At 44.1% G+C, this 26,484-nt stretch overlaps 1 protein-coding gene across 6 annotated transcripts in view; it reads right to left on the bottom strand.

Moving 5' to 3' along the window:
- Nucleotides 1-26,484, bottom strand: part of COL7A1 (collagen type VII alpha 1 chain) — a 201,752-nt gene that overhangs the window by 54,391 nt on the left and 120,877 nt on the right. For all 6 annotated transcript variants that reach the window (XM_061618340.1, XM_061618339.1, XM_061618342.1 and 3 more), the window contains 10 exons: nucleotides 26,317-26,364; nucleotides 25,428-25,463; nucleotides 23,917-24,048; nucleotides 22,803-23,003; nucleotides 21,798-21,833; nucleotides 17,111-17,146; nucleotides 13,702-13,773; nucleotides 10,636-10,680; nucleotides 9,159-9,221; nucleotides 8,834-8,878 (listed from right to left, as the gene is read on the bottom strand). In XM_061618340.1, the coding sequence (XP_061474324.1) occupies nucleotides 8,834-8,878; nucleotides 9,159-9,221; nucleotides 10,636-10,680; nucleotides 13,702-13,773; nucleotides 17,111-17,146; nucleotides 21,798-21,833; nucleotides 22,803-23,003; nucleotides 23,917-24,048; nucleotides 25,428-25,463; nucleotides 26,317-26,364 (714 nt within the window). The remainder of the gene's footprint in view (nucleotides 1-8,833; nucleotides 8,879-9,158; nucleotides 9,222-10,635; nucleotides 10,681-13,701; nucleotides 13,774-17,110; nucleotides 17,147-21,797; nucleotides 21,834-22,802; nucleotides 23,004-23,916; nucleotides 24,049-25,427; nucleotides 25,464-26,316; nucleotides 26,365-26,484) is intronic.

The raw sequence follows: 26,484 nt of genomic DNA, 5'->3' as shown, positions 1-26,484 counted from the left end.
AATGCAGCCAGTGCAAGTGGGCCAGAATCGGTTTTATATGTTCGGACCGCCTGGTCCCTGTTAACAATCTGGCCGCTGCATTTTACACAAGCTGCAGTTTCCGAACCGTCTTAGAGTGCATTGCAGTAATCTAATTTGGAGGTTACAAGAGCATGGAAAACTGAAGCCAGGTTATCCCTGTCCAGATAGGGATGTAGTTGGGCCACCAACTGAAGTTGGTAGAAGGCATTCCGTGCCACTGAGGCTACCTGAGCCTCAAGTGACAGAGATGGTTCTAGGAGAACCCCCAAGCTACGAACCTGCTCCTTCAGGGGGAGTGCAACCCCATCCAGGACAGGTTGGACATCCACCATCCGGTCAGAAGAACCACCCACTAGCAGCATCTCAGTCTTGTCTGGATTGAGCCTCAGTTTATTAGCCCTCATCCAGTCCATTGTCACAGCCAGGCACCGGTTCAGCACATTGACAGCCTCACCTGAAGAGGATGAAAAGGAGAAATAGAGCTGCATGTCATCAGCATAGTGATGGCAATGCACTCCAAAGCTCCGGATGACCGCACCCAACGGTTTCATGTAGATGTTGAACAGCATGGGGGACAGAACTGACCCCTGCGGAACCCCATACTGGAGAGTCCAGGGTGCCGAGCAATGTTCCCCAAGCACCACCTTCTGGAGGCGACCTGCCAAGTAGGAGTGGAAACACTGCAATACAGTACCTCCCACTCCCAACTCAGCTAGTCTCCCCAGAAGGATACCATGGTCGATGGTATCGAAAGCCGCTGAGAGATCAAGGAGAATCAACAGAGTCACACTCCCCCTGTCTCTCTCCTGACAAAGGTCATCATACAGGGCGACTGTGATGTTCCTATATTAATGTATATATGGTAAGTGTTGGTTGTTTAGAAGATACATGGTAAGTGGAGTGAAAGAGGAGGGGGAGTGAATGGGCAGTAGAATGCTAGATGATTGGCTGAGTGTTTAAAATGGCTGAAATTATAAAAGGAAGGGTGAGAGTGGAATCAGGGGGGGAGAAGAGAACTGAGTGGGTTGCTTGGTGGGGTTTAGAGAGTTGTTTGACAGGAGAGAGTGGAGAAGGAGGGAGGTGGAGTTCGGATTAGTATTGAGTAAAACCATATGCTTATGTGCTTTAAGAAGAAATCTTGTTAATCTTGTTAGCTTTGTTATCTTTAATAAATACTTAATTTAGTTTACCAAAGGCCTGATCCTTGACTGGGGTTTCACAGACCAGAAGGGAGGGTAAGGTAATGACCAAGGCTGAAGGGGAACTGTAACAAATGGTGGCAGCGGTGAAGAGAATAACAATACCAGTATTCAGAGTCTCTGGGAATACTAGTATTAGGACGTGACTGGTGGTTGCCTAGCAGGGGGATCTGTTGAGATCTGTGCTAGAGCGGGGAGAGAAAAAATAAAGGACAGTCTGGACTGGTGGAGTCCCTGGTGGTGCCTAGAGACAGGCAGTAACCACGAGCAGGTAGGAACCTGACAGGGAGAGCCAGGGAAGGACGCCTCACACGTGGTGTTAGCGGTGGGATACGAACAACAGAGAATCCAGATAAGAATACTAGAGAATCCCTAACAGTGGTGTGGCAAACAGAAATAACAAAACAAGATTACTTGTGAGAGTGACTGGCAAAGAGTGTGTGGCAAAGAGCGAGTGAACTCAAACACCATGGCTGAATATATAAAAATGAAAAGAGAGGAGCTGGTGGAGAAGTGCATAACATTCAATTTACCTCACGAGGGTAAAGGGGTAGATGAATTGAGGGTAGCACTTATAGGATTTGCAACTGCCCAGCAAAAACAACCTGTCAGAGAAGAGACCCCAGAAGGATATTTAAGCAATCCCGCTTATATAGAGTACTTGAGAGAGAAGTTGAGGATGGAAACTGAGAGAATGAGGATGGAGGCTGAGGAAAAAGACAAACAGCGGGTCTTTGAGGCTGAGGAAAAAGACAAACAGAGGGAGTTGGAAACTGAGAAGTTGAGAATGAGGTTTGAGGAGAGGGAGAAGCAACGAGCAGTGGATGCCGAATTACAAGTAGAAAAGTTAAAATTTGAAAGAGAGAAGTTTCATTCTGATGAAACAAGAAAGGACAGAGATGGAGCAAAAATAAAAATTACTCCAAAGGACTTTGCTGTCTATGAGCCTGGTCAAGATCCTCAAATTTACCTCAGTACCTTTGAAAAAGCAGCTCAGTTGTGGGGGCTACCTGAAGATAAATACATGCAGTATTTATCAAACCTGATTAAAGGGGAATTGGCTGAGGTATACCAATATTTCCCCTCAGACAGGCCCGTCACCTATGCTGAATTCAAAGAAGCAGTGTTTAAAAGATTCAGACTGGGGCCTGATTATTTTAGAAAGCTTTTCAGAAATTGCCAGATACAGACAGGGAGGTCTTTTGTGGAGCTGGGGGCAAAACTGATGGACATATTTGGGAAATGGCTGATAAGTGCAAAAGCTCAGTCTGTGGAGGAGGTGAAAAACCTCATGATATTGGATCAATTATACCATCAGTTACCACCAGAAATAAGGCTCCTGGTCAAAGACCGTTCCCCTACATCGGTGCAGGAGGCCGCAGAGATGGCGGATCACTTCGCCTCCAACAGAACTGGCTGGGTGGGGAAAACATCGAGAGATTTTAAACCCAGACCATATAACGCTGGCAGAAGGGATGTGGTACCACAGAGAGTGAGTCCTCCAGTAAAATCTGAAGGGCACAGGACACCCCAGAGTGGATCTGTGTACCCTAAAAGTGAGGAGAAATTATGCTACAAATGTGGTAGACCGGGGCACCTACGTTTTCAATGTGAGGTTGCCAACCCCATTAGTAATCCTGCTCAGACAAGGGCAGTGAAAACAGAGCCCAAGGCTTTAGAAACAGCGAAAAAGGTTCAGTTCTGCCAGATAAACTAGACAGAAGTAACAGACCTTGATTCAAGTCTGAGAGAGGAAGTGAGTGTACAAGGGGCAAATTATTGGGCATTGCTTGATACTGGTGCCACTCAGACATTACTGAGGCCAGATTTAATAAAATCTGAGGTAATATTACCTCAGGAAACTGTGACTATCCAAGGAGTGAGGGGTCAACCATAAAGTTTGCCTGTGGCCCTGGTGGAAATGACTTGGAGAGGCCGAGAGGGCCGATATAAAGTAGGCATTAATGCCCAGCAACAAGAACCAGTAATACTGGGAAGAGATGTAATGGGCGCCCAAGGAAAGATCTATGTAGTGACCAGACAGCAAATTGGCAGAGAAAAAGAAGCCATATTAAGGGGGGCTGAAACAAACAGGGTGGAATCTGTTAACCAGCCTCAGGTCACCATAGCAACCACTAGCAGGCCTGCTGAAGGAGACAAACTGTATCAAGTGGTCTCTGATAATGGTGAGGCAGATCAATTCAGGGAAGAGCTGCAAAAAGATATAAGTTTGAAGCAGATAAAGGAACAAGCTCTGACCCAACAGATTCCTTTCACTGACAAACTGAGGAATCAAGTTGTGTGTGAGAATGGGATTTTATAGAGACTGTGGATGCCTGCTGAGAGAAAGGATGAATGTGAACCAGTGAAGCAATTGATAGTACCTAGCAAATACAGAACCAGATTGCTAGAGGTAGCCCACGATGTCCCATGTGCAGGACATCTGGGAATAAAAAAGACCAAGAGGAGATTGGCAGCACACTATTATTGGCCAAACATCTCCAAAGATGTAAAACAACATTGTCTATCTTGTGGAATATGCCAAAAGGTGGGAAAAAGTGGAGTAAAGACTAAGGCACCCTTAAAGCCCCTTCCTATAATTGGACAACCCTTTCATAGAGTGGGGATAGATTTAGTGGGCCCTTTTTCCAAACCCACAAGGCATCGCAAGAAATATCTATTGGTGGTGGTGGATTTTGCCACCAGGTACCCAGACACAGAAGCACTAAGATCCGTGGAAGCCCCTGTAGTGGCAGAGGCTTTATTAAAAATCTTTATGAGGCTGGGTTTCCCTCATGAAGTGCTGACGGATCAAGGCAGTGTATTCATGGGAGAAGTGATGCAATGTATGTGGAAATGTTGTGGTCTAAAACATCTAAAGACCACTACTTACCATCCCGCCACTAATGGGTTAACAGAGAGATTCAATGGCGTTTTGAAGGGCATGATCAGAAGCTATGTTCAAGGTCACCCACAAGACTGGGATGAACGGTTGGGATGCTTCTTGTTTGCATACAGAGAAGTCCCTCAGGAGTCAACAGGCTTCTCACCCTTTGAACTCATGTTCACTAGAAAAGTGAGGGGACCTTTGGAACTATTAAAAAATTCATGGGAAGGAACCCTGGGAGAGTACAAAACATCTGTAGTAGATTTTGTATTGGAATTCCGCAATAAATTAACATCAATGATGGAGATGGTGAAAAAGAATTTGAGTCAAGCACAGGAGAAGCAACGTTACTGGTATGACAGAACAGCCAGGGAACGTGTGTATGATGTGGGAGATATAGTTATGGCGTTCATACCCAGGAAACATGACAAATTACAGGCTAACTGGGAAGGACCATATACCATCAGAGAAAGGCTTGACACAATGACGTATGTAATCACCACAGACCAATTAAACGAAAGCAAAGTGGTTCATGTAAATATGTTGAAGCCTTACCATACCAGGGATGCACAGGTGTTGCAAGTTACCTTATTCCCTGAGGGAAGTGGGCCTGAACTTCCAGATTTGGTACAGGAAAGCAAAGACAAAGGAGGGGTAGATCAAGTGGAATGGTCAGAGGAGGTGAAGGAGGAAGTAAAACAAGAGATTCTGAGAGTTTTGAAAACCTATAGGAATCTCTTTAGCAACAAACCTGGCCGAACCAGTATAGTTATACATTCCATTGATACTGGAGATCATGCCCCAATCAGATCTGTTCCGTACCGTGTGAATGGGAAAGTTTTGAATGAGATCAAAAAGGAGGTGGAAGATATGCTGGAATTAGGAGTGATCAGGGAATCCATCAGTCTCTGGGCCTCAAGTATTGTCCTGGTTCCGAAAAAAGATGGAACGACCAGGTTTTGCATTGATTATCGGCTAATCAATAAAATTACTGTCCCAGATGCGTATCCTATGCCTAGGGTAGACGCAATGTTAGAGTTATTGGGGGCAGCAACCATTATCTCTACACTAGATCTCTGTAAAGGATTTTGGCAAATGGAACTAGACGAGCAATCCAGAGCCAAAACTGCCTTCAGTACACCAAATGGGTTATATGAGTTTGTGACCTTACTCATGGGACTAAGGAACTCACCAAGTTCATTTCAGAGGCTAATCAATACTGTGTTGTGAGGCATGTCAGATTTTGCAGTGGCCTATATCGATGACGTGGCCATTTTTAGCAAGTCGGTGCCTGAGCATGTCCAACACCTGACAACAGTATTGGAGGCCTTAAGAAAAGCAGGCCTCACAATAAAAGCTAAGAAATGCCAGTTTGGACTAAAGGAAGTAATCTATTTAGGACATAAGGTGGGGAGTGGGAAAATCACTCCCTTATGGAGCAAGGTGGAGGCAATACAAGCGTGGCCGATCCCCTTAACCAAAAAACAAGTAAGGGCATTTCTGGGTGTGGCTGGATTTTATAAGAAGTTTGTGAGAAATTTTGGGGAAATAGCAACCCCCTTGCATGAATTAACAAAGAAGTGTTCTGAGCGTGTGGTATGGATGGATGAATGTCAGAAGGCTTTTGATCTACTGAAGCAAGCCTTGTGCCAAGGACCCATATTAATAGCACCAGACTATGAGAAACCATTCATCGTGGCTACAGATGCGTCGGACCTGGCGCTGGGAGTCGTCTTGCTGCAGGAGAGAGAAGGCACCAGACATCCAGTGGCGTACCTGAGTCGCAAGCTGACGCAGAGGGAGAAAAACTATTCGTCGGTCCAGAAGGAGTGCCTAGCGGTCGTGTGGGGACTGAACAAGTTGCGCCCATACGTGTGGGGACGAAGATTCACAGTGACTACGGATCATCAGGCCTTGTTATGGTTGCAGACTATGAAAAACCATAACACTATGCTGCAGAGGTGGTCCTGGGCCCTACAGGACTATCAAGTGGACTTCCAGTTCATAAAAGGCAAGGACAATGTACTGTGGCCGATGGACTTTCCAGGCAAGTGGCTGGGACTGCAGTGACGTGACCAGACGGAGGAACAAAGAAAGACATTTTCCCCATAGAGACTTTTATTTGTTAACGTGACGTATAAATCCTGGAACAGGAATAATACTCTGCCGTTGTTTTAAGGGGGGGGGGGAATGTGATGTTCCTATATTAATGTATATATGGTAAGTGTTGGTTGTTTAGAAGATACATGGTAAGTGGAGTGAAAGAGGAGGGGGAGTGAATGGGCAGTAGAATGCTAGATGATTGGCTGAGTGTTTAAAATGGCTGAACATATAAAAGGAAGGGTGAGAGTGGAATCAGGGGGGGAGAAGAGAACTGAGTGGGTTGCTTGGTGGGGTTTAGAGAGTTGCTTGACAGGAGAGAGTGGAGAAGGAGGGAGGTGGAGTTCGGATTAGTATTGAGTAAAACCATATGCTTATGTGCTTAAGAAGAAATCTTGTTAATCTTGTTAGCTTTGTTATCTGTAATAAATACTTAATTTAGTTTACCAAAGGCCTGATCCTTGACTGGGGTTTCACAGACCAGAAGGGAGGGTAAGGTAATGACCAAGGCTGAAGGGGAACTGTAACAAATGGTGGCAGCGGTGAAGAGAATAACAATACCAGTATTCAGAGTCTCTGGGAATACTAGTATTGGGACGTGACTGGTGGTTGCCTAGCAGGGGGATCTGTTGAGATCTGTGCTAGAGCGGGGAGAGAAAAAATAAAATAAAGGACAGTCTGGACTGGTGGAGTCCCTGGTGGTGCCTAGAGACAGGCAGTAACCACGAGCAGGTAGGAACCTGACAGGGAGAGCCAGGGAAGGATGCCTCACAGCGACCAAGGCTGTTTCCGTGCCAAAACCAGGCCTGAAACCCAACTGAAATCCATCCAGATAATCGGTCTCATCCAAGAGTGTCTGGAGCTGGCCTGCAACCACTCGTTCCAAGACCTTGCCCAGGTCTTTTCACTCATATATTCATTTTTGCACATATGCATTTTTGTAAACATTGGTTGGTTGGTGAACTGCATTGCAATTTATTTATTTATTTATTTGTTGAATTTCTATACCGCCCGACTAGCATAGCTCTCTGGGCGGTGTACAAAATTTGCAAAATTTGAATAAATATGAATTTCAAAGGATGGCTGTGTTTTGGTTCTCATATTGTTTTGGAAAGTGCGAATTTAACATATTCTGTTTGAAATGTGAACTGAATCAAATTTCTTGCCAATCCCTGTTCTCAAGGCAACAGGTCTGATGAGGAGGGTTCTAGAAATGGTTTGTTACATCAGCACAGATCACTCACACAGATCACAAAGCACATCATTACAATGAAAAAGGATATGGGGCACAACAACATGGACACACACAGATCACAAAGCATGTCATTACTATGGGAAAGGCTAGGGGGCACATAGCAACACTGAGAGGGATTCTAGCCAGGTAGGAAAGGAAAATGTATTGTGAACAGAACCCTCTACCCCCATGACCCCTTCTCCCTGAATCTCACCCTGGCTTTCTACTGCTGGTCAAGCACTGTCTGCTGCATATGCAGCATGGTCATCCCTGTCCAGACTTCACGTGCCACAATGATAAGCATCACAAGTGCCCAGACTTGTAAAAGCTACTATTGTTGATATTTGAAGGGTAGAAATAAGAAAATTATGTGTGAAGAAATGGCTTTAATTTATATTTAATAGTAGCAATACATGTAAGTTGTAGGAAAATGTTGGAAAACTGAAGAAATCTCTTTGGAGACCTCGGTCCAATTATGTCTTGAGGTGCTAAGAAAGCATATAAGAGTAGCATGAGGTAATGCGAGCACAGATGACACTGTGGAACAAATGACATATTTGTTGTCTGCTACTGCAGCTTAATAGCTTACATTAATCAACTGTCTGGTCAGATAAAAAACACCAGCCATACATGGTAACCTCTGAAAGGACAGATGGAAAATTTCTGCAAAACACACAGAATACGATCATAGGAAGCTGCCTTATCCAGAGTTAGACCATTGGTCCATTTAGCTCAGTATCATCTATACTGGTTGGCAGCTGCTCTCGAGGGTTTCAGAAAGCCCTGCCTGGAGATCTGGGGAATAAACCCGGGACCTTCTGCATGCAAAGTAAGTGCTCTAACCACTGAGCAATGGCCCTTCCCAAACATACCCCTACCACAAAAATTGAGAAAGTAATATTCTGTATCTAATTGTACTGTTTGTTATATATTTGTTATAAAAGGAAATATTGTATAACATATTGCTGTCTCTCTGCAGTCACAGCTGGAAGGCTAAAGAGATACAGATCTCTCTGTGTGATGCATGGAGGGCCTTGGACTAAGGCTTTTGTTCCTGAAATGCTGGTTTCTGCAGGAGCCCAGATTTGCTCACTGGAACTCCTCTCCAAGAAGCATTTATATATCCTTTCCAGTGCATGAATTATGGGGGGGGGGGTGACTGACCCATTACCAACTGTTTTAGAAGGCTGTGGAGAGAAAGCTTGGGCTAAAACTGGGGATAGAGTTGGAGATGATGGCACTTGTGGAATTTGTTAAGGTCCCTCTACCTTTCCTCTCATAATTTGAGCACTGAACCTTTCCCTTTGCCCTTTCTTTCTTGCCCCCTGTCCCTTCCCCCAATTCACACACATTTCAGACCCCAATGCTGAGGCTTCCTCCCCTTTTACTTACTGCTTTGCCTTCTGGGCCAGGAAGGCCTCTTTCTCCTGGAAGGCCCTAAAGCCAAAAAAAAAAAAAAAGGGGGGGGGAGAAAAAAGGTCATTGAGAGTAAACAGAAGGCCAACAAGGCATCAATACCACCTCTAAAGCCAGAGCATAATGCAGCATCAAATATACATGGGTATGAATATGTCCCCAACCTCCACTGCTCACCAAAGCAGGGTATTATTTTATTATTAGAAATGCAGCGGCAACTGCAGTTTCAGAACTGATTCCCCACTGCTTCCATGTCAGCAGCTGCCATCATTTCCAACAATGGTCCGTCAGCAATACTCACTGGAGTGCCATCCCTGCCTCTCTCGCTAGCTTCGCCTTTGTCCCCCTTCTGCCCAGCGTCACCCTGCAATTCAAAATGTCATGTGATGTCACAAAGGCAAGCCCAAGCAATACATCCAGCTCCTCGATTGCCCACTATCATGCATTTGTTGTTTGCTTTGCTTCCCCATAAGCCGATGCTGGGACTCAGCTCAGTTCAACCAAGAGCATAGATAGAGGCTGCCAACATTCTGGAAGAGCCCTGGCTTACCTCCCTCCCTCCCCGTTGCTCCCAGTATAGTGGTGAGTGTGAGAAGTGTAGGTATGTGTACACTGGGAGCAAGCTAAGCATGCTAAGTCCTACTGAAATCATTTTATTTTGATTTTATTTAGTACACTTATGCCCCACCTTTCTTCTGTCATAGAACTCAAGGCAGCTTACATGGAGTTCCCAGATGGCCTCCCACCTACGCATTGACCAACTTTAAGCATTTAGCAGTGATGGCTGGGGACCCATTTGGACAGGTAGGGCAAAAGGCAGGGAGACCAAGAGCAGGCAGAGCAACCTAATTCTAGTTTTGTCCCTATCACCCTCCTGCCTGATGAGGGCAGCACTGAGACTAAGGAGGAGGAAGCTTAGCCAGGGCCATCCCTTGTACTGGTTGTAAGTAGAAAGGCCAGCAGGCAAGGGCTGTAGCTAAGGCCAGACCGAGGTTGGTGGAGCAGTTCCTCGTTTGCTCCAATAGACTAGCCTCTAGTGGCATTTAATTGTATGTCCCAGTGATTTTGTAACACCATGACATTATTTCAAAATATCACTTTTACATTATTTGACTCCTCACTGTGATTATTCCTTTCACGAACATTTCACCTTCTGCTAAATGGTCCTGTTATGTCTTTTGTTAGACATGGGGGAAAAGGGGAAGAAACAATATCCCCCTTCCCTGAACATGTGCTGTTTTCTTCCAGGCCCTTAAATTGCTGCCTTGACATAAAGGAAGTTTAAGACCTTGAATCCAGAGAGAGCTGAAACCCACCATTGAGGAATGGAGCCAGTAGTGATGATCCAAAGTTTCTGCCCCAATTGTGGGAGTGGATGAGGATCCTTTGGTATTGGGGGAGAAAATGAAGCAAGCCAAGCACCGAAGCTGAGTTCTGAAGGAAAGCATGGCAAGGCCAGGAATTAACCGAGAGCAGAGAGTTCCTGTAGATCCATGATAGGTACTTGTGGTGGGGATGTGGCACTGGTGAGCAAGGCTATCCTGCTCTTAGTCATTGCTGAGGCTGAACCTCTGGTGCTAATAAACCCCCTTTTGGCTCAGGGCTGCTGAGTTCTTCATTAAGCCAATGAAAGGGATGGAAAAAAAGAAGTTTAAAAGCAAGATAAAGTCAAGCACTTGCAGAAAAGAAGGAGTATTCCCCTCTTGTAAGCGAAGACACAGAACAGACACAGGGAAAGCGGGAGAGATGCAGGGGTGGGAGACTTACTATACTCAGACCTTATCGCCTCTAGAGCCTCTCTCGCCATCTTCTCCTGGCTCTCCCTATACAAGAAGAAAAAAACAATGGTTAGCTTCAAGATTTAAAAGAACCAGAGTGGGGTCTCATCCAAGGCTGGGGAAACCTATGGCCATCCAGGTGTTGCTGGACTATGACTCCCATCATCCTTGATCACTGGCTATGCTGGCTGTGGCTGGAGGGAGTTGGGAGGGAGGTCAATAACATCACGAGGGCCACATATTCTTCATTTCTGGTTTAGTCATTCATATTGTCCTTTTCCATCACCCATAATGCCCAAGTAGGAGCTGATGCCATCATGTGAACCTTAGCAACAAACCATGCATTGCAACGTTTCCCCCCCAAACAAGCTTGTTTCCATCACGTTTCACAATTTTGCACCCCACCCCCAACCTTCTCTTGCTTTCTTCCCTTTGACATAAAAACTTATTAGAAATCACTAGAACTGTAATTTACTAGACACAAGCTTTAGGAGAGCAATCCTATACACACTTATCTGGGAGTAAGTCTCAGCAAACTCAATGGGACTTTACTTCTGAGCAGACATGTATTGGATTGCAATGTAAATGGATTGATCTGTTGAAACCAGTTTTTAATTAGCAAGGGCAAATTTTAATAGTGTTAAAAGGGAAGCAGAAAGGAGGCAATGAAGATTTCTAACAATGCATTTTTATGCTTTTTAAAGTTTGATAGAAATATCTGTTGGCTATAGGTACGTTCCTAAACTGCAAGGTGTTTTTTTGCCTATTAATGAATTTCTCTGCTTTTTAATCCAGGAGGTAAGAAATGGGATCCCGTGCACATTTGCTGAGAATGGATTGATCATTTACATGCTTAGAGTTCAATGGAATTTACTCCTCTGCAATCATGCTTAGGATACGCGAAACTGACCGTGGAGGGATGGGGAGGGGAGGGGAGGAGGAGGAAGGGCAGGGGTAGGGGAGAAGGAGGGAGAGAAGGAGGAAGAGCAGAGGGGAGGCCGGGTGGGAGGGCAAATTTTATCATTTGCATGCTTATTGAGTTCAATGGGATTTACTCCCATGCAATCATACTTAAGATAGGTAAAATTGAACATGGGGAAGGAGTAGAGGGAGTGCTGAAGTAGGCAGGGGAGGAGGAAGAAGAAAGACAGCAGGTGAGGAAGAAGGGAGGAGGAAGGGAGAGGAGAGTGAAAGGCGGGGAGGAGAAGGAGAGAGGGGGAAGGAGAGGAGAGAGGGAAAGGCAGGTCTGATCATTTGCATGCTTATTGAGTTCAATAGGATATACTCCCGTGCAATCATGCTTAGAATAGGTAAAACTGACCATGGAGGAGTAGGAGGAGGGGAAGGCAACAGGAGAGGAAAGGAGGGAGGAGAAGGAAGGGGAGGGGAAGGAAGGGGCAAAAGGGAGGGGATAGGAGGGAGGAGGAGGGGAGGTCAGGTTTGATCATTTGCATGCTTTTTGAGTTCAGTGGGATTTACTCCTGCGCAATCATGCTTAGGATAGCTGAAACTGACTTGGAGGAGGGGCAGGGAGGGAGGGGGAGGGAGAGAGAAGGGGAGGAAGGGGAAGGGTAGGGGAAGGGAAGGAGATTGCATGTGCGGGCACTGGGCAGAGGGAAAGCCCTTTTCCTTTCCAAAAGGAAAACATTGTGAACAGTATCGGTATTTTTCCGGGATTCCCGCATCTTTTTATTCTACAGCAGGCACATGTAGTCTCCCACCCAAATTTTAACCGAAGCTGTCCCAAACCACATCCACACCAGACCTGTATTTCACTCGACAGTCATGGCTTCCTGCAAAGAATCCTTGGAAGTGTAGTTTGAGAAGGATGCTGGGAGTTGCTAGGAGATGCCCTGTTCACCTCACAGAGCTACAATCCCCAGAAGAGGGGCTGACTGTTAAAACTACTCTGGACACTTGGAGCTATGTCAGGGGATTAGGAGTCTCCTAGCAACTCTCAGCACCCTTCACAAAGTACACTTCCCAGGATTCTTTGGGGGAAGCCAGGATTGTCTAAATTGGAATAACGGTCTGGCCTGGGTGTGGCCCCTGATTAGCCAAGCCAAACAGCAGTGAGTCTGGCTTTTAGAACACTGACAGTTGGTTCTTACTGAGCATGCCTGACATAATAATAGACTTCAATGTTAAATTTCTTAAATTAATTAAAAATCAGCTAGGCATTTTTTAAAAACATTTAAACTGCAGAAGATGAAGGTCAGAGTATGGGGCAAGGTCAGTAATAGGATTACAGGTACTCTGTGAACATGGCTGATTTTTAATTAATTTGAACATATTACGAGACCACTGACAGAAAAAAGTCCAACAGGGGTCTGGATTTTTTCTCTCTTGTTTCACATTTTGAACTCTTGATTCTCTCTGTTTTGTATATTGCCATGAAAACTTAGAGGGTTGTTAAGCCGATGTTTCTGAGTTCAGGACTATACGTTTTGTATGATTTTGTTTTGAAATGAGCTTATGGGAAGCAGCAGAATAGCATGGGGGTATTTTCAATTTAACATTGCAGAATGTTAAAAATCCACGCTGGCTATAGTATACACATACAGTAAAACCACGTAAAAATTTAAAATCAGAAATCATTGACTAACTATTGCAAAAAGATATCTTCTCAACTGCTTGCATTAGCCTTGCACAACACCTGTTTTCAGCAGGTGTTGAAAAGGCAAAATAGAAGGTACCTGCTGAATCTTATTATCTCAAAACAGCATCTAAATTGAGGTTTTGGTGATAAACAAATTTGTTTATACTTAGTTGACTAGTTAAAAAATGCTCTACTAATTAAATGTCTTCAAAATGGGAAGGGTTTACAATGTTGCATTCTCAGATTCTTCTATGGTTTGAAAGGCTCCTTAATTTGGCAAGTTAAAGGATATTTCTCTTATCATTCATGACTCAGCACTGAAATCATTAAAACCACTGAACAATTGTGAAGCATAGTCCTATACCACAGATGGGGAACTTCCCTAAAGCATCTGTTTGCATAGGTAGTGAAGCCTGTATTGGCTGGGAAAAGACTGGGAGGAAAAAGGGAGGAGAAAATGCACCAACCTTGCTTCCCTTGAGTCCTGCAGGCCCACGGTCTCCTGGAAGCCCTGAGAGGCTCCCATCAATTGCATCTACCTGGAAACACATAAATGTATTAATCCAATAGTCAGTTTACACACACACGCGCACAGTTTATGCACTCTCATCTACATTCTTAATAATTTACATTCAACCTTGTACACGTTTCCCTGATTGCATCTCATTCCAGAATGCAATTTGTCTGGCTAGTAGGGATATGAACCTGCCCGGACACTACGTTCTACATCGAAGGCCCTCCTCCGAGTTCCGACTCATAGAGAAGCTCGGAGGGTGGTAACAAGAACTAGGGCCTTCTCAGTGGTGGCCCCCGAACTGTGGAACAGTCTCCCCGATGAGGTGCGCTTGGCGCCGATGTTACTATCTTTTCAGCGCCAAGTCAAAACCTTCCTCTTTTCTAAGGCATTTTAATCTAACTTAATCTAGTTTTAACATGTGCTGTAACTGTTTTTAGTTTTCCTACTCTTTTATATTTTTGTTGTATTTCATTATGGGATTTTATTGTATATATTTGTATTTCTTTGTTGTACACCGCCCAGAGAGCTATGCTAGTGGGGCGGTATAAAAATTTAACAAATAAATAAATAAAATAAAAAGAGTTGCAGAGTTCAGTCATGTGGTTTCTCCTCTTGCACTGAAACAGGATTCTGTGCACCCAATATCTTATCAATATCTTGGCACAGTCATTAACCAAAATGGAGACAATAATTAAGAAATCAGAAGAAGGCTAGGACTGGGGAGGCAGCTATGAGAGGTCCTCAAATGCAAAGATGTATCACTGAACACTGAAGTCAGGATCATTCAGACCATGGTATTCCCAATCTCTATGTATGGATGTGAAAGTTGGACAGTGAAAAAAGCAGATAAAAGAAAAATCAACTCATTTGAAATGTGGTGTTGGAGGAGAGGTTTACGCATAACATGGGCTGTGAAAAAGACAAATAAGTGGGTCTTAGAACAAATTAAACCAGAACTATCACTGGAAGCTAAAATGATGAAACTGAGATTATCATACTTTGGACACATAATGAGAAGACATGATTCACTAGAAAAGACAATAATGCTGGGGGGAAAAGAAGGGAGTAGAAAAAGAGGAAGACCAAACAAGAGATGGATTGATTCCATAAAGGAAGCCACAGACCTGAACTTACAAAATCTGAACAGGGTGGTTCATGACAGATGTTATTGGAGGTCATTGATTCATGAGGTCGCCTACAGTCATAATTGACTTGAAGGCACATAACACACACATACACATAAATCTTTTAGCAACATATTTGGAACAGGTATGTTCTTATACCAGAAGGGTTTTTATTTTGCCTATTAGTGAATTTATCTGCTTTTCAATCTGGGAGGTAAGAAATGGGATCCTGTGCAAGTTTGCTGAGAATGGATTGATCATTTGCATGCTTATTGAGTTCAGTGGGATTTACTCCCATGCAATCATGGTTAGGATAGGTAGTACTGACAATGGGAGAGGAGGAAGGGGAGGGGAGATGAGAGGAAGGAGGGAAGGAGGGAAGGAGGGAGGGGCAAGGGGAGGTAGAGGGAAGGGGCAAAAGGGAGGAGATAGGAGGGAGGAGGAGGGGAGGGCAGATTTGATCATTTGCATGCTTTTTGAGTTCAGTGGGATTTACTTCTGTGCAATCATGCTTAGGATAGTTGAAACTGACCTGGGGGAGGGGCAGGGAGGGAGGAGGAGGGAAGGGAGAGAGGGGGAGGAAGGGGAAGGGTAGGAGATCATGTGGGCAGGCACTGGGCAGAGGAAAAGCCCCTTTCCTTTCCAAAAGGAAAACATTATGAACAGTATCATTGTTTTTCAGCATTTCCCCCACTTTTTTATTCTACAGCAGATACATGTAGTCTCCCACCCAAATTTAAACCAAAGGTGTTCCTGGCCACATCCATATCAGACCTTTATATCACTTTAGACAGTCATAGCTTCTCCCAAAGAATCCTGCGAAGTGTGGTTAGTGAAGGGTGCTGAGAGTTGCTAGGAGATGCCCTGTTCACCTCACACAGCTTCAATAAGAGTGGCTGACTGTTAAAACCACTCTGGCCACTGGAGCTTTGTCAGGGGATTAGGAGTCTCCTAGCAACTCTCAGCACCCTTCACAAAGAACACTTCCCAGGATTCTTTGGGGGAAGCAAGGATAGTCTAAATTGGAATAACTGTCTGGCCTGCATGTGGCCCCTGATTAGCCAAGCCAAACAGCTGTGAGTCTGGCTTTTAGAACACTGACAGTTGGTTCTTACTGAGCATGCCTGACATAATAATAGACTTCAACGAAAACCCTATCCGTAGGGTTGCCATAAGTCAGGATCGACTTGAAGGCAGAACAGTCAGTCAGCCAGAAAAAAGTCCAACAGGGATTCGGGTTTTTTTCCCTTCTCTCTTTTACACTTTGAACTCTCGATTCTCTCTGTTTTGTGTATTGCCATGAAAACTTTGACGGTTGTTAAGCAAGCGTTTCTGAGTTCAGGATTATAAATGTTGTAAGGTTTTGTTTTGAAATGAGCTTATGGGAAGCATCAGAATGACATAGGTGGTATTATCAATTTAACATTGCGGAATGTGAAAAATCCATGCCGGCTATAGTATATAGGTACTCTCCTGGCTGTATAATTTTCTGAGGCCTTGTATCAATATAGGACAACACGTGTCAGGGACAAACTCTAACTTTTATTCCTGTGAGAAATTCAGCCATTCAGTGGGCAAGACAAAATGGCAACAGAGGAAGGCATGAATGGATAGATGGGATCTGTTTGAGCTTTGTGTCATACTGAATTGCTAGCTGAAGGAAGCGGTCAGCATTGTTTAGCCCAAGGCATTCATGGTCACAGTGAACAAACCACAACAGTCAAGAGGCAGAAGGACATGATGATGATGATAAATTATTATGGTCAGTTTTCAACGAACATGTCCCATCACTGCAAGGATCACTGCTAGGACAATGGAACTTTTCCCCTCCTCCCTACTGCATCCCTCCCAAATATGCCCTGGAGGGTGGGGGGTATCCTTAGAACAGATTCAGGGGGTGCATGGGGGGAGGGGGAAAAGTCCCATTGCACTTGAAGTAATCCTTGCACTGACAGGACTATGATTTAGTGCTATGGTGGAAACAACATATTATTTATAATTTATACATTATAACCCTTCACCCTATGGTTCCAGGGCTGGTTACAACAATTTCAAATACAACATTAAAAACAGTTTAAAACAAATTACTGTCACAAAAATAGGTGGGACCTGAAAATATACATCTCAAGTACCAAAGGCCAGGCTAAAGAAGTGCATTTTCAGCATATGATAAAAACGATATAGTGAAGATGCCAGATGGACCTCTGTGGAGAGGGAGTTGAAGGAATCACTCACCTTGGGTCCTGGTGGTCCTGGTAAACCATCTCTGCCCTGGGGACAAAAGATACAGGATAAGGCTCAAAGACATGGATGATGTGCCGAAGAGATTATCTAAGTACTAATCACACCCCCAATGAGACTAAGGCTACGTACACATCATACATTTAAAGTACCCCCCCACAAAGAATCCTGTAGTTTACCTCTTACAAAGCTACAGTTTCCAGCATTCTTAACAAACTACACTTCCCAGGATTCTTTGCAGGGGGAGATGTGCTTTAAACAGCATACACAACTACAACAGCAGACCTTGTATACTGACTCCTAAAGGCAGGGGATGAATGAGGAATACTGAGAGTTGGGCCCACAGGTGCCATTTGCAACTATACATGCAAAACATCTGTACAAGGGCCACATGGCACTTTGAAAAAAGAAAGGAAAAGAAAGGAAAAGAAAGAAAAACAACTTCCCGAAAAGGGAATTTAGAATCAAAAAGCAGTCCTTAAACCTTTCCCTGTTGGTTGTCTCTCTACCTCGCACCCCTCCTGCAAGTGATTTCTCCCTGAGCAGAGTTTCCAGTTTGTGTTGAGGAACTGGTCTTAATCTTTTCTTCCTATATAACATTTTTGTATGTGTCATGCTACCACGCTTTTGCACAGGTACAAGCTTGTGCAGAATCGGTCACGTGTAGCATGATGCTGAGAGGCAAGGTGGAATGGTGGTGGTGCCATGGCCGCTCACTCAAGACTAAGTGACAGTGATGCCGTGGCCACTTACTTGAGGCACCCAGAAGGCAAGTTGTGCAGGTTGCCTGGTGGCAGCAGCAGCAAAGGGCGGGTTGCCCTGTCTTGGTGGTGGCGGCGTCGGCAGTGGGGTCACCCACAGCAAGCAGGTGAGCGAGCAAGTGGGGCAGTGGTGGAAGCAAGTGAAGCACTGGTGGGGGCTGGCCCTGGCCCTTGATGGGTAGGTGGGTGGGGTGGGGTGGACACCCATGGAGGAGTGGGATGGCTGATGACCAATGGGGGAGGAGGAGCATTGGTGACCCATGGAGGAGGAGGGGGGAAGAGAACCAGTGACCTGTGTACAGGGGAAGGGGGAGCTCTGGCAACCTGGGGGTGGGACGGGTGCACTGGTGACCTGTGGGGAGGTGCACTAGTGAGAGTAGGTGGGGTTGTTGAGCAAGTGAGCAGGGGCTGAGCCCCTAGTAGTTTAAATGTTTTAGGATTATTTACATATAGTTTGGGGTTGGTTTATGATTATACATCATTTTGGAGACTTATTAGAAAAACAATTCATAAATATTTAAAATTAATACATAAACATGAGTAATATACTGTGGAAGACAGCAGTCACATGGGGGTGATTTGGAGCAGAAAAACAGCAGGCATGATAAGTGATACACCCCTCCTTCCCTCTCTCTGTCCACTGCTTATTTGCAGAATTGTCTTTTTTATTATCCCATTTGTATTATTCCATTATTCAAGAATGGTTGTCTAGTTTGTTTTTTGGCAAGGCAGCCCCCATAGCCTGCTCCAGATTGGACTGACATCAACTGCCCTGTGGTAAAGGTCCTGACAAATCATTATGTTTTGATATTTTATTGTAATCTTATTACCACATTTTTATTTTACTGGTAAGTCGCCTTAGAAGGATTTGTGTCCTAAAAGCAGGTAAATAATACTAAATAAAGTTCCTTTCCCATGAAGCTGCATTTGTAAAACACACATAGTTCTCAAATATGAATGAGAAGAGGCTGATTGGCAATTGTTTTGAAGATTAATGAACATGAACTCTCAATGGCTACTAGTCATGATGGCTATATATACCTCTGAATATCATCGGCTGGGGGGCAAACAGCAAGTAAGGGGTATTGCACTCATGCCATTTGTGGACTTCCCACGGCCATCTGGTTGGCAACTGTGGGAATAGGACTAGATCGGCCTTTGGCCAGATCCAGAAGGGCTTTTCTTAGGTTCTTGCCCATCTTCACAGAATTATAACCATCAGACTCCAATGGCAAGGGAAGTATATAGTTGTACTCATACTAAGACCACTTCACAAGTGCCATCTAATTCAACAGTTTCCCTGAAGACTTCTGACATTCTCCTTAAACTCCGAGAAAGGAGAAATTTTACTCCCTGCTCAGGGCATCTTTATAGACCCCTTTCACAAATCTCTCATTAAGCATTGCGTCCGAGGCTCCATTTGATGGTTGCTGTTCATTTACTTCTATATCCATCTCTGCTATCTTTTCGGCACCTTTTGAGGACTTTCCTTTCAACAAACCTTTTAAGTTGAGACCTATCCCAGTCTGCGTCTGTGTTAGAATTGCTTGTTAATATATATACACACACACACATATATATATATATACACATATATATAAATATATATAAATATATTAATATATATATATTAATGGTATTTCCGATCTCTATGTATGGATGTGAAAGTTGGACAGTGAAAAAAGCGGATAAGAGAAAAATCAACTCATTTGAAATGTGGTGATTGAGGAGAGCTTTGCGGATACCGTGGACTGTGAAAAAGATGAATAATTGGGTGTTAGAACAAATTAAACCAGAACTATCACTAGAAGCTAAAATGATGAAACTGAGGTTATCATACTTTGGACACATAATGAGAAGATGTGATTCACTGGGAAAAACAGAAGGGAGTAGAAAAAGAGGAAGGCCAAACAAGAGATGGACTGATTCCATAAAGGAAGCCACAGACCTGAACTTACAAGATCTGAACAGGGTAGTTCATGACAGATGCTCTTGGAGGTTGCTGATTCATAGGGTTGCCATAAGTCGTAGTCGACTTGGAGGCACATAACAACAACAATAATGTTTTTAACCCTTTTTTTAAAAGATGTTTTTAAAGCTTTTTAAAAAAATGTTTTTAACGTGGTTTTGTTTTAATGTATTTTAAGGTCTGTTTTTATGATGTTTTAAAGTGTTTTTAGCTCTTCTGTTTGCTGCCCTGGGCTCCTGCTGGAAGGAAGGGCAGGATATAAATGAAATAATAAATACAAATAAATAAATAAACAAAAAATCCCTTACAACTTTAGTAAGCCCCTGAACTCTAGTATATAATCTAGGCTTCAATTTGCACAGGGTGTGCATATCAAATATGAATGCCAGTCTTGTAGAGATTTGTTCCATTGCCTTCTTTTCATTTTCTGGCCAAGTAGAAACATCATTTTTTCTGTTTCTCTTAAACGACCAATTAAGATGTCTATTTTCTTCCTCTCAGGCAGGCAATTAATGCCATCTAAATATAGATTGAAGCGCTGCTTTAAATTCCCCAAATAGCATGTAGTTTTGATCCATATTTCCCTCCTGCAATTTTGATCCATATTTCCCTCCTGCAAACTTAGGCAGCAAGAGTGCCTCAAAGAATTAGATAAGATCAATGTAACTTGCACCCATTACTGTTGGCCCTGGCCATACCCTTGTCGTGGCCTTCTATTCCCAGGTGGGTTCATGGTGTCTCTTAAGATGTTTTGAACTCCTGAATCCTGTTTGAATAGCCAGATGTAATGTATAAAGTTCTCAAGTATGAAAGAGAGAGGCAGAATGGCAATTGCTCTTGAGTCTAATAAATACAAACAATGACTCACTTTGCATGCAATGCTAAGCCAAATGATAGCCTAGTGCAGACATGTGAGCATGATGGCTCCTGGAGAGAAGATCACAGCTACTTTGCTCCTCTCTGGTACTGCTGCTGTGAGGCAAGTCATGGCTTGACTTAGCATGTTAGCTGTACTAGAGCTCGAGGTTTGTCTTCTCCAGACAAACCATGAGCTGTAAACCCAAGAACAAGTCTTAGCTATAGCTCATGGTTTGTCTGAAGTGAGACAAACCATGAGCCCGGCTCAGATGACACAGTATGCTAAACCATGGCTTAGCACAGCAGCAGAGCCGGAGGAGGAAAAATGTGGCTGTGATCTCATCTCTGGGAACCCATATACCCACACATTTGCATTAAGCCATGGTTTGGATTAGCATTATGTGCAACCTGGGTCAAAAGGTTGGACATGACATGACAGAAGTTTATAAAATTATGCCTCACATGGAGAGAGTGGAGAGAGGGATGTTTTTGTCTCTCTTTCATAACTAGAATGCACGAATATTTAATGAAGCTGAATGCTGGAAGATTCAGGATGGATAAAAAAAAGTACTTCTTCAGGCAGCACATAGATAAGCTATGGAATTTGCTCCCTGAGCAGGCAGGGATGGCCACTAAATCAGAGTGCTTTAAAAGAAGATTAGACAAATTAATGAAGGGTAAGTGTATCAAAGGCTACTAGCCACAATGGCTATGCTTTGCCTCCACAGTTGGAGGCAGTATGCTTCTGCATACCAGTTGCTAGAAACGATAGAAGGGGAGACTGCTCTTGTGTTCAGGTCCTGCTTGCAGGTTTCTCACAGGCATCTATTTGGCCACTGTGAGAACAGGATGCTGGAGTAGATGGGCCATTGGCCTGAGCCAGCAGACTCTTCTTATGTTCTTATCCAGACTAAATGAGTTTCGCTTTAGTCTCACTGCAATCAATGGGACATGAGTCATGATATACAATTAAGTATGATTGATTTCAATGGAACTAAAGTGTGACTAACTTAAGTCTAGATCCAATCCAATATTTCTTTATCTGAACAATAAATCAACACACGCATCCAACAATCACATTAACACCACTCACCTGCTCTCCCTGTGCACCTTTCTCACCCCGATCACCCTGGAATAAGATTTTTTTTTTTTAAAAAAAGAGATGAATAAGTTACCAACACAGTGGTATCATCTGTAATGTATATATTTCTCTGCTGAGTTTTAGAAAGAACTGTCAAACCAGTAGTGTACTGGCAAATTAAGAGTGCAAGATTCCTTCATGCCACGCCCCCTCAGGCAGCCATGCCCTTTGAAGCCCCACACACACACACACAGCAGATTCACTGGCACAACCAATTCGCCACCCCCTGCCACTCCCACTACCATGGAGAAGGAGGCAAGAGAGGAGCCCCCCCCCTCAGGACAAACAACAGAGCTGAGGCCACGGCAACAGCCTCCCCAGCATCACCAGACCATGGAAGAGGAACAGGAAGAGGAGGCGTCACACTGTGGAGCAAGACACAGGCTGTAGGCTGGGGTGGTCAGAATTAAGCAGATTTTTCACCTGCCTCAGCCTGCAGCCTGTCTCTTGCCCCATGGTGTGGTGCCTCCTCTTCCTGTTTCTCCTCTGTGATCTGGCCCTGCTTAGAGAGGCTATTGTAGAGGCCTCTGCTGTATTGTTCAGCCCAGGAGACCCCCTCCTCTCCGGCCTCCTCCTTCTCTGTGGTGGAGGGGTGGACCAGAGGGGGCTGGGAGGGGGCCACCTGCAGAAAAAGTAACAGGAAAACACACCTGTGTAAAACTATTTTTATTGCTGCTTATGGATTTATTATGTGTGTTGTTAATTCATGGTTTACTTTGGTTTAATCATGCAACGTATTAGTGTATTAAATAAACAAAAGTTCAGACAGTTTCCCCAGATAATCCTACCTAAGACAACCCCTTCTGTTGCACCTCCACCCACTCATGCAAAGATCATGAGGACTTGATGGAGTCAGAAAATGTGGCCAAATTTTGGGGGTTTTTTTAGAGCTGATCACATTTGGTGCCTTCCCAAGTTAATGGTAACTCTTTCCCTTCCTACCTTTGATGTACTCACCTTTTCTCCAGGCCTGCCAGCCTCCCCAAGTTCTCCTGCCCTGCCTGGCACCCCTGGTATTCCAGGTTTCCCAGGCTCCCCTGGCTGGCCAGGGGATCCTTCTGGTCCCCGCTCTCCAATAGCACGCCCTGTTGGGCCTTGTGGGCCTTGGTCTCCTTTATCTCCCTTTGGCCCTCTTTCTCCAGGGAAGCCTATGAGTCCCTGCAAAAAACACAGAACACATCTAGATCGCCTCAGATCTGCTTTCTCTGCAAAAGGAGGCTCAGAGATATCTATGAGCAAAGTGTCTCTGCCAAATGCTTCTCACTATGGAGACTGGCAACTGGAACAGAATGGATCTCTCCATGTAGTGCTTTGAAGCAGGTCACAGTGGCAACAGCTACAGTACCTCCTATTATTAATCTTCCACATCTGACAATCAGATTCTGGATGTTAACTTTGATTTTTGGGTTCTTCTAGCTCCACTATATCCTTCCATTCCAATAGGAGGTAGCACCCTGGCTGTGGAACACTTCCCTCCACTGGAATTAGGACTAGTGCCCACAATGACCAGCTTTTGGTACCAGGTGAAAACATTTTTGCTCCATTAGGCCTTTGTATGAACATCACTGGCCTTGGTTTCAGAGTATGGTAAACTGGAGAAATATACATATCAGTGTTATCTATGATGTATGGTTTTAAAATATTTCAATGGATAGTATATTGAGTCCCATCCACAATGAAGGGCAGGATAGAAATTGGATAAATAAATAAGACAAATGATCTGTTTTCAATGTTATGAAACTTGTAATTCTTTTCCTAAGAACCCATACGAAACCAACATTATATCACAGAAACATTTTTGTTGCATACCCAATAAATTAGTTTCTGTGAACCTCTGCACATATTTGGTGATTTTTTCACAAATAATGTAAAATACAATTGTATGGTTTAACAACCAATGCAAAATCTATCTGAAACCCATTTTTATACATTCATTTCATGTCTAGTTTAAATGCAGGCCCAACAATGTTGTGTTCAGGACAGGATCTGAAAAAACTTAATTGCATTGATTTTAGAGATCTGTTTGTGTGCTACTACAACTGATTCTTGTATGCAGAGAGCTCAATCTCACCTCTTTGCCTGGTGGCCCCCTTTCTCCTTGATCCCCGATTTCACCCTTTGGGCCTCTCCGGCGGTCAGGGATAGGCAAGAATTGATCAGAACTCCCATCATAGGCACCAGTGATCTCCCGCAGTAAGGAAATCTGTAGGGAAGGAGGAACTTCTCCATTAATGAAATGAGAAGAGACAGAATTGATCCACCTCCCCTTCAGAGGGTGGAGGGATTGAAGCTGTAAGCCCAAACTTCACCATGAAGCAATCTGACTGTGATTATCGATTGCTATCTACACCTCCCCCCATTTCCAGACCACTCCTTCCTCCATCTGGAGCAAAAACCAAATTGAGAATATGCCTTGCCCTGCATGTCAAACCAACAACAACTTGAAGTCACCCCCATGGTCATCATAGAAACCACAAAAGTGGAACACCAGAGACTGCCTCAGCATGGATACTGAAATCACCCAGAACTATCATTCTGGCCACCTCCCCCAGCTTGCTCAGAGAAGTTGCTGAGCAGCAGGGTGGATGTACATTAGCATCAACCCTAGTTTACTGCATCCTTGGGTCCAACATCAGGTGCAGGCCTTGACAACCTGCTCCAAGACAAAGAGGTTTCCTGATGATGGAGATGGAAGTACTGTGGACCACAGCAACTCCCCCCACCCCCTGCACTGCCAATTCATGCAACCTGGGCTGATGCTGTATCAAGAACCCAGGGAGGTATGGCTGGGTCAGAAGCTTTACGGTATATTGGTTTAAGCATTAAGGTATATTGTCAGATGCACTGAGAACCTTCATTATGTTATACATTTATTATGTATAGATTTCATCTTTCTTTTTGGAACAAATAACTCAAGGTGACTAACATTAAAAGTATGAAATATAAATGAGTCAAGTCAAAAGAGACCAATGGATGGGGCCTCACTGTCTCTTCTCCTCCTGCCACTGCTGACATGTCTACTAGTAGGCATGGGCAGAAAATGGTGTGAGACAAGGCATTCTTGGTGGCGGCCTCCCAATTATAGAACGTCCTCCCGAATGACATTTGATCAACCCTCAAATTGGCCTCAACTTTATTGTTTACCAAGGCCTTTTGAATGTAAATAACCTTCCTGATGAAAGGTTGCTACTTTGTGCATGTTGTTAGAATTACTTTTTATTGTTGTGTCATGTATGTGATACGTGGTATTTAGGTGGGTAATACCAGTAGAAAAGGAAGGAATTCTACAGTTTACTTGCTAGTACACATAAGGCCAGGCTCTTGTGCCTACCCTTCATATCCCTAATAGCAATGGGACCAGCGTAGGGGCTTTTGAAGTGTCTGTTGGGGGACAGTCCTTAAGGTATCCTGGCACTACTTCAATAAAAGGATTACAACTTAATACCAGTACTTTGAACTGAGTCTGGAAACTTCCCTCCATCTGCCTGGTTATGCAGTAGCCAGGGCCAGGATCCATGATAGGCATACAGTGACAAGAGTAACTTGGGAGACAAAACGGCAGATGCTGCTACCAACTCATACCTTAATTCCATAGGCTTCCAAGGCACGTTCAACATTCTAGAGAAAATGAAGAGGAAACCCATCAGCAAAAAATGTAAAAATCACAGAAACAAACATCAAAAAGTCTGTTATTTGCCTTACAGGACAGTTCTGGCCACCCTCCTATTATCCTTGTCCTGCTGCTCTCCATGGGTGATCAGCCCCATTGTGACATCACAACGGAGCACAACTAGGCCATCAAGAACCCAGAGCAGCATCACTCACTGCATGGTGAGTGGAGTGACACAGCAGCCAACATTATGTAGGGTGGGGTCCTTCTTTGTTTTTCATGAGTCCATACCTTATAGACCCTTCTGATGCCATGCCTACATATAAGCTGCTCTTTGTGGAAAGGAACTCCCAACTGGAGTCACATAAAGGAAACTACCAATTGTGGTGAGATTCCAATTGGGACAATTCTGTATTTTACCAGTTTGTTGCTGGATAAGTTTCCTACTTTCCATTATAGATGAATTTTTACAAATTTGAGTTTGTTTTCCAAGTGGCACCCCGGAGAAACACACCTTATACCCCCTTTATGGCAATGGGGAAGCAGAGTAATACCATAAAACTGAGAACCTATCTCCTGTCCCCAATGGCAGGAACATCCACCCATCTGTCCCCCACAGGTCAACCAATGGAAGCCAGACCACAGTGTGATATATGCGGAAGGGAAAGGTTCTGCAGAAAGATACCTGCAGAGCAAATACTTCCCCATGGTTCAAGCCATATCATATATTTGGGAAAAGACAAAAACTTCCTGACAGCATCTCCTAGGGACTATAGTCAACTTAACCTAAGAGCAAATCCTTGCATGTTTTACCGTCCTCTACCAGACCCTCAAGATGAAAGAATGTGTCTAGTAACTCACCGGTGTTGTCCCAGGCTCACCTCTCAGCCCAGATTCCCCTGGTCTTCCCTGCAGATTGGGGAGGGCGGGGAGAGAGAAAATAATGCTCATTATAAATAGCTATGGTACTCAAATAGGTACAACAATCACACCTTGGTTGTGTCACACACCTTACACCTCAAAGGGGGA

The sequence above is a fragment of the Rhineura floridana genome, chromosome 3 (genome assembly GCF_030035675.1).
Source record: "Rhineura floridana isolate rRhiFlo1 chromosome 3, rRhiFlo1.hap2, whole genome shotgun sequence".
Lineage (NCBI taxonomy): Eukaryota > Metazoa > Chordata > Lepidosauria > Squamata > Rhineuridae > Rhineura > Rhineura floridana.
Note: the sequence above shows the minus strand (reverse complement) of the source record. Positions and strands in the feature narration are given on the sequence as shown.